This window comes from Malus domestica, chromosome 13 (assembly GCF_042453785.1).
Source record: "Malus domestica chromosome 13, GDT2T_hap1".
NCBI lineage: Eukaryota > Viridiplantae > Streptophyta > Magnoliopsida > Rosales > Rosaceae > Malus > Malus domestica.
In genome coordinates this window covers 2,102,997-2,115,825 of record NC_091673.1, presented here as the reverse complement: position 1 = coordinate 2,115,825, position 12,829 = coordinate 2,102,997, and the positions used below count along the sequence as shown (strand labels likewise).

The window sequence follows — 12,829 nt, the reverse complement described above, 5'->3', positions numbered from 1 at the left end:
AGCTAGGTGGGGCCCACTAGCCTTTTGACCTAACTCTTGGTTGAAGACGATTTTCATGTTATTCCGAGTTATTTTTAACCCTATAACCCTTTAATCGGCTCGGTTGAAGATGACCTTGATGCCCCCAGTTTCTTTTCCTCGGCAGCGTGCAAGGACAATGTAGTCATATAAGAGCAACTCCAGCCTTGCTGGTTGCTCGGGCGTCAGGTGAGGAGAAAGGGCCCTTGGGCCGGTGGGAGCAAATCCAGCGGGGAAGGGCCCGAGTGAGGGTGGGAGGTCGAGCGAAGGGGGGGTGGGGGAGTCGACGGGCCTGTGGCCCGAGGGTTTTGTAATTTTTTATTTTTTTTGTGTCAGAGAGAGAGAGAGAGATAGTTTTTGTAATTTTTTATTATTTAAACAAACATAAAAAACTATTATTTTTATTGCTTATTGTCAGGGGGAGGGTTCCAAAGGTGGAGATGTAAATGGCAATTACTGTTCATTAATGGTAATTACTATTCATTTAAGGCAGTTACTGTTCAAATAGGGTGGATTGAATAGTAGATTGCCAGGAGGAGGGCTTCATGGGTGGAGTTGCTCTAAGAGAGGGTAATCTGGTAAATCACTCACTGGCACTTAGCCTCGCACGTTGCTTGTTGTCCCATTACAACCCGTAACGCCAACCGCGGACTCTCCAAAGATTAACGACGTCTTGTTTTTTTATCACTCTCTCTTTCTCTTCGCAGCCACCTACCCCCGTCAGACTTAAAGCAGCAAGAAAACCCACATTTTCTCGGGAAACAAACAACCAGTCGACATCTCCAAAGTAATTTCGATCGTCTTTGCTCGAAGCCATGGCCTGTTCCAGCTTCGCGAAGCTTAATGCGTCGTCATCTCAGTGGATCGGACAGCAGTCCTTCACTCAGCGCCCAGGATCATCGACTAGCCTCGCTACTCGCCGAGTCGCCGTCCCGATCCGAGCCAAGGCCTACACCGACGAACTCGTCCTAACCGCTGTGCGCATCTCTTTAACTTAGTTTCAATTTGCTGATATTTATGCACAAAATGAAATTTTTGTTTGTTGATTTCATCGGTGGCTGAGTGCTTGAATCTATATTAGACTGAATTTTTTTTTTGAATTACTATTTATTTATTTTCTGTGATTTGATTTGATTTGTTTGTTTCAGTATTGATTTTAATTTTCACTGCTTTGTTGAATTAGACTTTTGTGAATTCGAACTCAAGATTGAAATGAACTGTTTCTCCACTATGATTGATTTGCTTAATTCAATTTATTAATAGGTCACTATCACTAAGTAGTAACTAGTAAGTTCTAGTCGTATTCCGCTTCACTTGGAAGTGTCTCATGTTCGACTCCCTCAGATGGTGACTTTCCTACCTAATTATTATGGCCCGTCGTGTGGTCCAGTGCTATTCCTCTTTGATTGATTAATATATTTGTTCTTGTTTCTTATGGATTTTCTAAATAGAAGAAAAGTATTTGGTAACCGTTGAAAGATTTTGGTTACTACGAATTGGAAATTTGTGTTTCTGCTTCCCTGTGTAGTTTGATATAACACTGCTTGTATTTGGAAGATTTTGGTTACCACAAATTGGAAATTTGTGTTTCTGCTTCCCTATGTAGTTTGATATAAGACTTCTTGTATTTGGGTTTAATTGATTTCTCCGTCGCAGCTTTATTATTATATCCTTTAACTTGTTTTTGCTTCTTTTTGGATGGTACAGAAAACCATTGCATCCCCTGGTCGTGGTATACTTGCCATTGATGAATCAAATGCAACTTGTGGAAAGAGGTTAGACTCTATTGGGTTGGACAATACCGAGGTTAACCGACAGGCTTACAGGCAGCTTTTGTTGACCACCCCTGGCCTCGGCGAATACATTTCTGGTGCCATTCTTTTTGAGGAAACACTTTACCAGTCTACAACCGATGGGAAGAAATTTGTGGATGTGTTGTGTGACCAGAAAATTGTACCTGGAATCAAAGTTGACAAGGTATGTGGCCACTAGGACATATGTGTTCTATAGCTTGATTAATTTCTTGAAATACTTGGAATTAGATCCCTAATTGTTATTTGCATACTTTTTCCGTGGTTCAGGGTTTGGTTCCCCTGCCGGGATCAAACAATGAATCTTGGTGCCAAGGCTTAGATGGATTGGCTTCACGATCTGCTGAGTACTACAAGCAAGGTGCTCGTTTTGCTAAATGGTAAGTCATTTAATCTCTTGTGGACATCTGCTCCATAGAGGTCCTATTATTGTTCTGTCCAGTTGGTATAATTCTATTTGACAGATAAATTTATCCAAGTGTCCTCGGGTTGAAATGTGCAGGCGTACAGTTGTTAGCATTCCTTGTGGTCCTTCTGCTCTAGCAGTTAAGGAAGCTGCATGGGGACTTGCTCGTTATGCTGCCATTTCTCAGGTATGTTCACTTTTAGATAGCTAGTTGGATTTTGCAAAACATTTTCTGTTGTAAGAGTGAAATTTCTATTGTTATCTGAAACATAAAAATTAGTTTTTTCTTTTTGTTTAAAAAGTCGTTAACAATGAATTGGTATGTATTTTTGATCCTGTGTGATTCATTGCTTTAAAATTATTTGCAGGACAATGGTCTTGTACCCATTGTAGAGCCTGAGATTCTTCTCGACGGGGACCACCCAATCGAAAGGACACTTGAAGTGGCAGAGAAGGTCTGGTCCGAAGTCTTCTATTACTTGGCTGAAAACAATGTGATGTTCGAAGGAATCCTGCTTAAGCCCAGCATGGTTACCCCAGGGGCTGAACACAAGGAAAAGGCTACTCCAGAAGCCATTGCAAAGGCTACCCTCACAGTTCTTAAAAGGAGAGTTCCTCCTGCGGTACCCGGAATCATGGTAAAATTGCTCGATCACTTTTGCAATAGCTGTAAACTGATGCGCTATTCCTCCTGTGCCTATTAGCTTCACACGGCCTTAAATATTAGTTCAAGAACGTAATACTCATGATATTTGTTACCATTGACCTATGAAGGCTGATTCATATTTGCTCCTTTCACTTAACAGTTTTTGTCAGGAGGACAATCCGAAGCAGAAGCGACCCTCAACCTAAATGCAATGAACCAAAGCCCCAACCCTTGGCACGTATCCTTCTCGTACGCACGTGCCCTGCAGAACTCTGTCCTTAAGGCATGGCAAGGACATCCTGAGAACGTGGACGCTGCACAAAAGGCACTTCTGGTGCGAGCAAAGGCAAACTCCTTGGCTCAGCTAGGAAAGTACTCTGCTGCAGGCGAGGACGAGGAAGCCAAGAAAGGAATGTTCGTCAAGGGCTATACGTACTAAGCCTCCAGAAGCCGGAGTCTGAGGCAACTCATTCCTCTCCTTGGAGTTTGAAACTCGAGACGGGTGTAATTTACAGCAGTTTCTTTTTCGGTATTAGCTCATGTATGCTGAGTAAAAGTTTTTGATTTCTTTTTTTTCCCGTTAGAAGACTCGAGGGCTTGAATAAGACCGGTGATAAAAGGATATGTTTTGCCGAACGTAACTTATTTTTTGACATTTCTCTCAAGAGAATTATTATCGACACTTAAAAAGTCGTCATGCACTTCTCTCCCACGATTACATTTTTCGACGACATTAGCAACTTATTTTCTTAAAACCGACGCGAATATCATAATTACTCTAAATTTATCAATTTTCTTACGCACAAATAAAAACTACGCGAGTACCTAAAGACAGCATACCCATCTTTACCTTGCACATAATTTGTCATCTAAAATTATTTTTATTAGGAAAACTGAAAACGCATGTACATTTTCTTGAAAAATTCGGGCACAGAGGGAATTTAATTTTGTTTTTTGTTTTTAAATAAAAATAAGAAAACTGTAAATACCAGAATACGGAAAGCGTTTATCTTGAAAAGATGCAGTTTAAAGCCGAAAGTGCAGCGCTGACGTGCGAACTCGAAGTACACTCAACTCTTCGCTTCCGGAGGGGAGACTCATTCGGACATTTCTCTGATCTCGAACACGACGCCACTTTTCTGCCTCACCTTGCATTCCCTCTGCTTTCCTCCTCCTCCTCCACCCATCTCCTCCGTCTCTGCAATTCCCATACGCGTCGTCGCCGTCGCCTTCACCTCCCAAACCGATTGCCTCCTCCTCCAAAACCTCACTCCTGGCGATGAAGGACCGGCCTCCTTCCTCGTACGGCTCCGTCTACGTCCCTCCCCACCACCGCCCCCGCTCCGCCATCACCACCCCCAATTACACCTCCCCTACTTCAGTCGGCTCCAAGCTCCGCGACAACCAGACTGCTGCTGCTCTTAACCAGAGGAGCAGCACCATTGGTGCTCTGGCGTACTACCAGAATCAGCAGCAGCAGCAGCAGCATTTTCAGAAGCCCAAGCTTCAGCACTCTTCTGCTTACGACGACGGCGTTTCCGAGGAAGGCTCCGATCGCGAAGTTCAGTTGCCGTCGTATCCGGTGAGGTTTTTATATGTGAATTGTGTGCGCGCTTAGAGTTGTTAATTGGGGAATCCGCGCGTTTACTGAGTGTGAATTGGTAATTTGGTTTCAATTAGGCCTCAGACTCTGAAGTTCTGAAGTGGTAGTAGTTGAGTGTTTCAATGTTAGCTTTTAATTTGGTTGTTGATTGAGTCGTTTACTTAGTGTGATGTGAAATGCTATGTCGATTTTCGATATGCATTGCTGGCAGTTTATGAGAAGCTTAATGCGATTAGGTTGCGGATGGTGATTGGAAAGTAGTGGAGAGATTTTGTGGAGTTCAGGTTAGCAGCTCAATGCGAAGCTGCTTCAGTCTATCAATTTCATTTTTACTGCTTCCCGTTGCATACTCAAAGGCATTTCAAGTCCGCATTTACCGATAAGCAAGTCATTTTAGCCGGTTGGAATGAGGAGTTTTGCAACCTCATTTTCCTCTCATTATGGAAACAGTATATGATGGAGTGTCTTCCTTTACCCTGTATGAAGTTCTTATCAACTGCTAATGGCTCGAAATGCATACTGTGTCTAATTTAGCCTTTTCAAGCCCTTACCTCTTAAGTTAATCCAAGGCGTACCATTATGACTGTTTATTAAGGCATCAAGGCATGATGTTTACGGAGATTTCTATCCAGTTGAAAGGTGTAACATATATAAATGCTTATGGTATTTGTTTATCTGAATATTGCAGACACAGAGTCCTTACTCATCTGATAATGAGTGGGAACGGAAATTTACCACGCTGTTACGTGACAAGGAGAAGCAAGAATTGGTTACGAGGGAGAAAAAAGATAGATGCGACTTTGAGAAAATAGCTGCTTTGGCAAGCAGAATGGGGCTTTATAGGTATCTTTGGTTTTTGTCAGCATGTAAGTGTTTCGATAACTTTATAGAAGTCTGACCGTACGCATTTTTGACAGCCATCTATATTCGAAAGTTGCTGTTTTTAGTAAGGTCCCACTGCCAAACTACAGATTTGATCTGGATGATAGGCGCCCTCAGAGAGAGGTAATTCTGATCGTTTTGTTTTCCTTAAAGTTGAAGTTTCTGTTTATTGTACTCTTGAAGTTGACAGCCATCTATACTGCCTTTAATTTACTGAGTTCCAGTGCTAATGGTGATTCCCTTTGTTGATAACCCTTATTTCTTGACTTCATGTTTCTTATTTTAATTTGTCCCAACGGATTAGTTTACTTATATGAAAATGTAACAATGGATTAGCTAGGAGTTTAGGACAGCTTCCCTCCACCTCATGATGTTTTTAATGTGTGAGTTCTTTGTACTTCTTTCTACACGGTTCTTAAGTGAAGGTTTTTAAATTTGAAAGGTGACCTTGCCTCATGGGTTGCTGAGGAGAGTTGAGGGATATCTTGGAGAGTTCCTTTCCCAGAAGTCTAGGACAAAGGAAGATCTTTCCTTTTCGATATCAAACAGTAGTGGCAGCATTGCTACTGATGAAGGGCTTTTTGAGCAACCAGAATCATTCGCGTCAAGTAAGGGTGTTATGGAAAAGCTTCTTTGGCGGACAAGTACGCAGATGCGTGATAAGCAACAAGCTTGGCAGGTTTGTCTTACCTTGGCATATTGCTCTGCATGATTGACTGCATTCAGTTATAACTCATACGATGACTCATGTGTTTTGTTCTATGTATTTGTAATATTTTTTTTCTTTCAGGAATCTCCTCAAGGTAGAAAAATGCTTGAACTTCGCAGAAGTCTTCCTGCTTATAAAGAGAAGGATGCATTATTGGCAGCAATTTCACGAGATCAGGTTAGTAATTAAATTTTCAGGAAAATTCATGTGAGACGTTTGTTCTGACTTTGGTCGTAGTTTTACAATTCGGTAGTTGGCCTGTGTTGATGGTCAGCTTTTTTCTCTCTTAAGTCGTTGTCTTTCTTTTGGGTTGTTTTCAAAGGTAAGGTAGTAGATATGGATACATGCTGAATCACGCAATTATTTTAGTTCAATTATGCAAAGGTGGTCTGTAACATGGCAATATAATAATTTTTTGGCACTTTTGTACTTGTAGGTTGTTATCATATCAGGTGAAACTGGCTGTGGCAAGACTACTCAAATTCCACAATTCATTTTAGAATCTGAGATAGAAGCTGTTCGTGGAGCTGTTTGTAGTATTATATGTACACAGCCTAGACGAATATCTGCTATGTCTGTTTCTGAAAGAGTTGCTTCAGAGAGAGGGGAGAAATTGGGTGACTCGGTGAGTTTCCTCAGATACTTGATCAAATTATTACCCTTCAGATAAAAAGAACCTCTGATGTTTTCTTTTTCTTTTAACCTTTTCCTTGCATTCCTTTGGTCTTAGGTTGGGTATAAGGTTCGCTTAGAAGGTATGAAGGGGAGGGACACTCGCCTTCTCTTTTGCACCACTGGCATTTTGTTGAGAAGATTGCTAGTTGATAGAAATTTGAAAGGTGTAACTCATGTGATTGTTGATGAAATTCATGAACGTGGAATGAATGAAGGTAAATTAGAGCTAGATCAAGGCTTCAAGTTTTCAATATGAAGGGTGATTTCTCACTGTAATAATTTGATGCCAGATTTTCTGCTTATTGTTCTCAAGGATCTCCTTCCTCGGCGACCAGAACTGAGGCTGATTTTGATGAGTGCAACCCTAGATTCTGAGCTTTTCTCATCCTACTTTGGTAGAGCTCAGATAATTCATGTTCCAGTAAGTTTAAAATTCCAGTGCATTTCCGTTAACAATGTGTATTACCTTTTATATTTGAGGGGTGTTATGCATTAATGCATATTTCTGTTTGTTTCATGAGGGAAGTCTTAATGACGATTGTGGAGATAGATATTAATGTTTGATATGGTTTGTCTATCTTTGTTGCTTTCCCTCTAAACTAGGGTTTTACATATCCAGTTCAAACTCATTTTCTGGAGGATGTTCTGGAAATTACGGGCTGCAAATTAACTCCATACAATCAGATTGATGATTATGGTCAAGATAAGATGTGGAAAATGAGCAAACAGGCACCAAGAAAGAGGAAAAGCCAAATTGCTTTTGTTGTTGAGGTATACAAGTTACTGCATAAATGGTTTTGTTCTTTTTCATTTTCTGTCTTCTCATTTTTGCCCTCATGTAATGTATTCAGGATGCACTTAAAGCAGCCAATTTTAAGGGGTATAGTCTACAGACTCAGGAGTCTCTAGCATGTTGGAATCCTGATGGTATTGGTTTTTATCTCATCGAGTATCTCTTGTGCAATATCTGTGAGAGTGAAAAGCCAGGTGCCATTCTAGTTTTTATGACTGGGTGGGATGACATCAATTCTCTGAAGGAAAAGTTACATGCCAATCCTCTATTAGGTGATCCAAGCCGAGTCTTGTTACTAGCATGCCATGGTTCTATGGCGAGTACTGAGCAGGTAATTTTTTAATGCCCTGATAATTGTACTATCTCTAGCATAATTTATTTGCGTATGCTTGTAGTATGCTGTTCAGGCATTTATTTTAGTTAATGGTAATTAATTAATTACTACTGCCATAATTTGTCTTCACCTTTATTGAATGAAAGAATTACTACCAAATCTACTTTCTAGGCCAGTTTCATATGGTGGTTTCTCTTCTTTTTTTTTATCATTTCCATGTTGACTGCATGCAGAGGTTAATATTTGATGAGCCTGAGGATGGAGTGAGGAAAATAGTGCTGGCTACTAATATTGCTGAGACAAGCATCACGATTAATGATGTTGTTTTTGTACTTGATTGTGGAAAGGCAAAAGAGACTTCATATGACGCACTGAATAATACTCCTTGTTTACTTCCTTCCTGGATTTCCAAGGTTTCTGCCCAACAAGTAAGGATGTGTTCTGGCTGAAGATTTTTGTCTCTTAGATGAAATCTATTCCTCGGTTGTTGACCTACATCATTGTGTGCATGCATGTGTGGTAGAATGAGTAGCAGAAATTATTTTTGTAATTACAATTTCCATTAAATTAACATTTTTACTTTATAATTCTCTTGAGATCATTAGAGTTTCTGTGTAAACACTAAACACCCAACAGGGGCGACAGGCTATAAACGCTTATTTACATGTTGTTCTTTCTATATGTGTGTGCATGCTTATGTGATTTCATGTGGGCCACTTTGATTTTCCTTAATGTTCAGTACATTTCAAGTTTCAGTCTGTTACCTTGATTAATTACGCTCCTCTCTGCTTATATATTATAGAGAAGAGGAAGAGCAGGACGTGTCCAGCCCGGGGAATGTTATCATCTCTATCCTAGATGTGTGTATGACGCATTTGCAGAGTATCAGTTACCAGAGATTTTGAGGACACCTCTGCAGTCTCTGTGTCTGCAAATAAAAAGTTTAAACCTCGGAAGCATTTCTGAGTTCTTATCTAGGGCTCTGCAGTCACCAGAGTTACTTGCGGTAAAAGTCTATCTTATATTTATCTACCTAATATTATTTTAACTTAAATCTTCAGTTGCACAATTTTTTGTTGCTGAAAAGCTTATTGAGAATAGCTGTAATTTGCTTTTCATTGTAGCTCTACTTTCTTGCGCTAATTAAGCTTGTTAATTCCTTAGCATTTAGTGCAGATGCTTATTAATGTCTGTCATGATATCTTAGTGGCATATGGTGTTTTAGTTGCACCCTGCACACGTGCAGCTCAAGGCTTACCCCAAATTGTTCCTCCTGAAATTATGTTGTGCTTATTCTCACTCACATTTTGCTGCTTGTCTGCAATTCACATTTTGTCTCTTGATATCTTTTACAGGTGCAAAACGCCATAGAGTATTTAAAGATCACTGGGGCCTTGGATGAGAAAGAGAATCTGACTGTTTTAGGTGGGAAGATATGTATTATTTCAATTATGCACTGTGATGCTTGCAACTCTTTGTAATGGCTGAGAGATTAAATTTGAAAGTCATAAAGTCGAAATCACTTGACAGGACGCTATCTAACTATGCTTCCTGTGGAGCCAAAACTTGGAAAGATGCTCTTGCTAGGCGCCATTTTCAACTGCCTGGATCCAGTTTTGACTATTGTTTCTGGGCTTAGTGTCAGAGATCCTTTCCTAACACCATTTGACAAGAAAGACGTAAGCCACTCTCCATTCTCATTATATCTATCATGCTCTTTATTTCTTGGACAGAACTGGAGTGGAGGCAAATTGAGATAAATGCTTTGTTGGCTGAAGTTTGTTTTAGTCTTTTTGGGTGGAGGTGCAAGATCGTAAAGTTGCATCAGATTTATAATTTGCCACTGTGTCATTATCATTGGAAACAATTTAAGGTTATTGTATTTGTTTGTCTTTGTAGCTTGCTGAGGCTGCAAAATCTCAGTTTTCCCGAGATAATAGTGATCACCTTGCACTTGTGCGGGCCTATGAGGGCTGGAAGGTTGCTGAAAGAGACTTTGCTGGATATGACTATTGCTGGAAGAATTTTCTTTCAGCACAATCGATGAAAGCTATTGATTCCCTTAGGAAGGAGTTCTTCTCTTTGCTTAGGGATACTGATCTTGTTGATGCCAACACCACCACTCATAACGCATGGAGTTATGATGAGCATCTCGTCCGTGCAGTTATTTGCTGTGGCCTGTATCCTGGAATCTGCTCTGTTGTGGTAAGCACAGATCCATTTTCTTTTCCTTCCGATTATAATTAAGCAAGATATAAGCTGTTCACTTCTCTAAAAAATTTATGCTGTCACTCTCCTCCCTCTGTTGGATTCATGATGGTTATCTCATGATTAACCCATGTCTTACTAATCAAATTGGGAAGAAAGTTAAGTTAGCCATACGAATGTAACTGAAATTGCTTTATCAGTTTCAGTGTTTGTTGGTGAGTTCATGTGTATGATTTCTCCGATACACATAAGCATGATTGAATTCTTGTATAATTTTCTTGAGGACTTGCATAATTTGATATGCAGCACAATGAGAAGTCATTTTCACTGAAAACAATGGAGGATGGGCAGGTGCTGCTATACTCGGTAAGCATTCTTGTGCATTAGATTTAAGAAAAATATGGCCCCAATTCTGTTTCTATTTAATCTCATGTTCTTTTTCATTTGTTTAGAACTCTGTCAATGCTAGGGATTCCAAAATTCCATATCCGTGGCTGGTTTTCAATGAGAAGATAAAGGTGAACTCTGTTTTCCTACGGGATTCAACAGCTGTGTCTGACTCAGTGCTCCTCCTATTTGGTGGAAGTTTTTCGAAAGGGGATACCGTACGTATTTCGTTTCTGTTGTTTTCTGGATGTGTCAAGTAACTTATTTTCTGATTGTGGGAGTGGGGACATACTTATGCATGCTCGATTATGTCTGTTTTCTGTTATCGTTATTGCTCCTTATTTAGTGATATAGTGTGATTTATTTCCTGTTCTTGTAGGATGGACACTTGAAAATGCTGGGAGGATATTTGGAATTCTTCATGAAGCCTGCTGTAGCAGAAATGTATCAATGCTTAAAAGGGGAACTTGACCAGTTAATTCAAATCAAAGTAAGTGAAGCTATTACGAACTTAGTTTCTCCTAAGTTTTGACCTTGTTTCTGTTCTTATAGTTTACTTATTTATTATGTATAAATATATATTTTATTATTTCGGGTCTCTTTCTAATTTACTTTCCCAGTTGCAGTTGATGTGAGGTTTGAATATATTTTCTCTGCATGTTACCTCTGGCTAATGTCGAATATTGTGAATCCTGAACAGCTACTGAACCCCAGGATGGACACACACAGTTACCATGAACTTCTTTCTGCAATGCGGTTCCTGCTTTCGGAGGATCAAGGCGAAGGTAGATTTGTATTTGGCCGCCAGGTCCTTGCACTCTCAAAGTCAAAGCCATCTGTGGTGGCAGCACAGCCAGCCTTGGTTTCAAGAACTGAAAGTGGACCCGGGGGTGACAATTCTAAGAGTCAGCTCCAGACATTGCTCACACGAGCAGGATACAACGCTCCTACCTACAAAACTATGCAACTGAAGAACAGCCAGTTCCGAGCTACAGTGGAGTTTAACGGAATGCAAATTATGGGCCACCCATGTAACAACAAGAAGAGTGCAGAAAAAGATGCGGCAGCGGAGGCCATTCAGTGGCTGGTGAGTGGAACACAAATGGGCCATGAGGACATCAATCACATGTCAATGATGTTAAAGAGAAGCAAAAAGGACCACAATTAAATCAACTATTTGCCGATTTTCCCTCTCGAAAAAGGACTGTATGAGAGAGCGGTGAGCACAACTTGTGGCGCTTGCTTCGGAGAGACTTAGAATTAATGTGGTCGCAATGTCCGACTTGCTACCTGCCGCAGAAAACAGTAAAGGTCGGGCAGCATTATCACCATATAAAAGCCAGCGGATCTGGCCTTTTATCTACATTCTTTTACACCCACATTTGATCAGACATCACCAACAAATAGTATCCGAGGTGCCAAACTTGTGGTTGGTTTTGGCTTGGTGGATCATCTGCCTCGGGACACAAAGCTACATCGAGCTAAAGTTGACGACACGGAAATCGACATGTTTTGGCCATTTCAGTTGTTGCATTTGGATCAAGACACTGATGGTGACCAGGAGAGCTTATCAAAGATGGGTGCAATTGTAGTTGAACAGTACTTAGAAAGTGTCAAGGAGAAATATACACAACGCTTTCACACAAGTAAAAAAAGGTGATTTCGCACGCCATCGCCGGATCGGATTTTCACTTTGCTGTAACATATTATTCTTCTGGATAGCTTGCAAGGCTATTGTACTGTAATCGTAACTTTCTTTTCATCCCTCTTGTTAATAACCAGCTCCTTGTAAAAAAAAAAAAAAAAAAAAAAAACCCTAATGGCTCCCAGTATATTCATAGTATAACTGCGGTGAAATTGCTCCGGTTGGATTTAACCCGGTTATATTTGGACTCCCTAATTGGTCAAGCGCACCAATGGCAGAGAGAAACTTGCATGAAACAGAAAGCGGCATGCAACATGAGATAGGTGAGTTTTTTCTCGTAGTGCTGTCAAACTTGAGTAAGCAAAGAGTGTTACAAATTTACATGTTTGCATGTGGGAACCTATCCATACCCAATTGCCCATGACGACTTCCTGCATGTGACTGAAAATTAAATTAACATAGGAGATAAAACCGCTGATGGGTCTTTGATTTCGGTTATTAAAACATATTCTATTTCTTTTTTGAAGAAAAAAGAAAGAAAAGGGACCACAATTCCTTCCAATTAAAATAACTTCTCGGCAAAAATCTTGTAAGCAACTTAGATGGACCAGATACATTGTTGCAATGCCGTTCATGATCAGGAGCAATATAACACAACCGTGACAGTGTAGTCGGTCTGTATGTGATCTTACAACAAATCTTGACCTAACAA

At 40.3% G+C, this 12,829-nt stretch overlaps 2 protein-coding genes across 2 annotated transcripts; both read left to right on the top strand.

Annotated features, from left to right (window-relative positions):
• Positions 1-645: 645 nt before the first annotated feature.
• On the top strand, positions 646-3,563 carry LOC103414232 (fructose-bisphosphate aldolase 3, chloroplastic-like). Its single transcript, XM_008352631.4, has 6 exons — positions 646-995; positions 1,726-1,995; positions 2,100-2,209; positions 2,332-2,422; positions 2,604-2,873; positions 3,042-3,563. Exons 1-6 carry the CDS (start codon positions 834-836, stop codon positions 3,318-3,320), a joined length of 1,182 nt encoding a protein of 393 aa, XP_008350853.2. The 5' UTR covers positions 646-833; the 3' UTR covers positions 3,321-3,563.
• Positions 3,564-3,894: 331 nt separating this feature from the next.
• Positions 3,895-12,356, top strand: LOC103451613 (DExH-box ATP-dependent RNA helicase DExH5, mitochondrial-like). Its single transcript, XM_008391025.4, has 19 exons — positions 3,895-4,463; positions 5,173-5,327; positions 5,402-5,489; positions 5,809-6,045; positions 6,157-6,252; positions 6,512-6,700; positions 6,806-6,965; positions 7,041-7,171; positions 7,354-7,521; positions 7,602-7,874; positions 8,111-8,305; positions 8,680-8,883; positions 9,233-9,302; positions 9,408-9,556; positions 9,777-10,082; positions 10,392-10,451; positions 10,538-10,690; positions 10,852-10,962; positions 11,173-12,356. The coding sequence occupies exons 1-19, from the start codon at positions 4,161-4,163 to the stop codon at positions 11,638-11,640; spliced, it is 3,516 nt and encodes a 1,171-aa protein (XP_008389247.3). The 5' UTR covers positions 3,895-4,160; the 3' UTR covers positions 11,641-12,356.
• Positions 12,357-12,829: the final 473 nt, after the last annotated feature.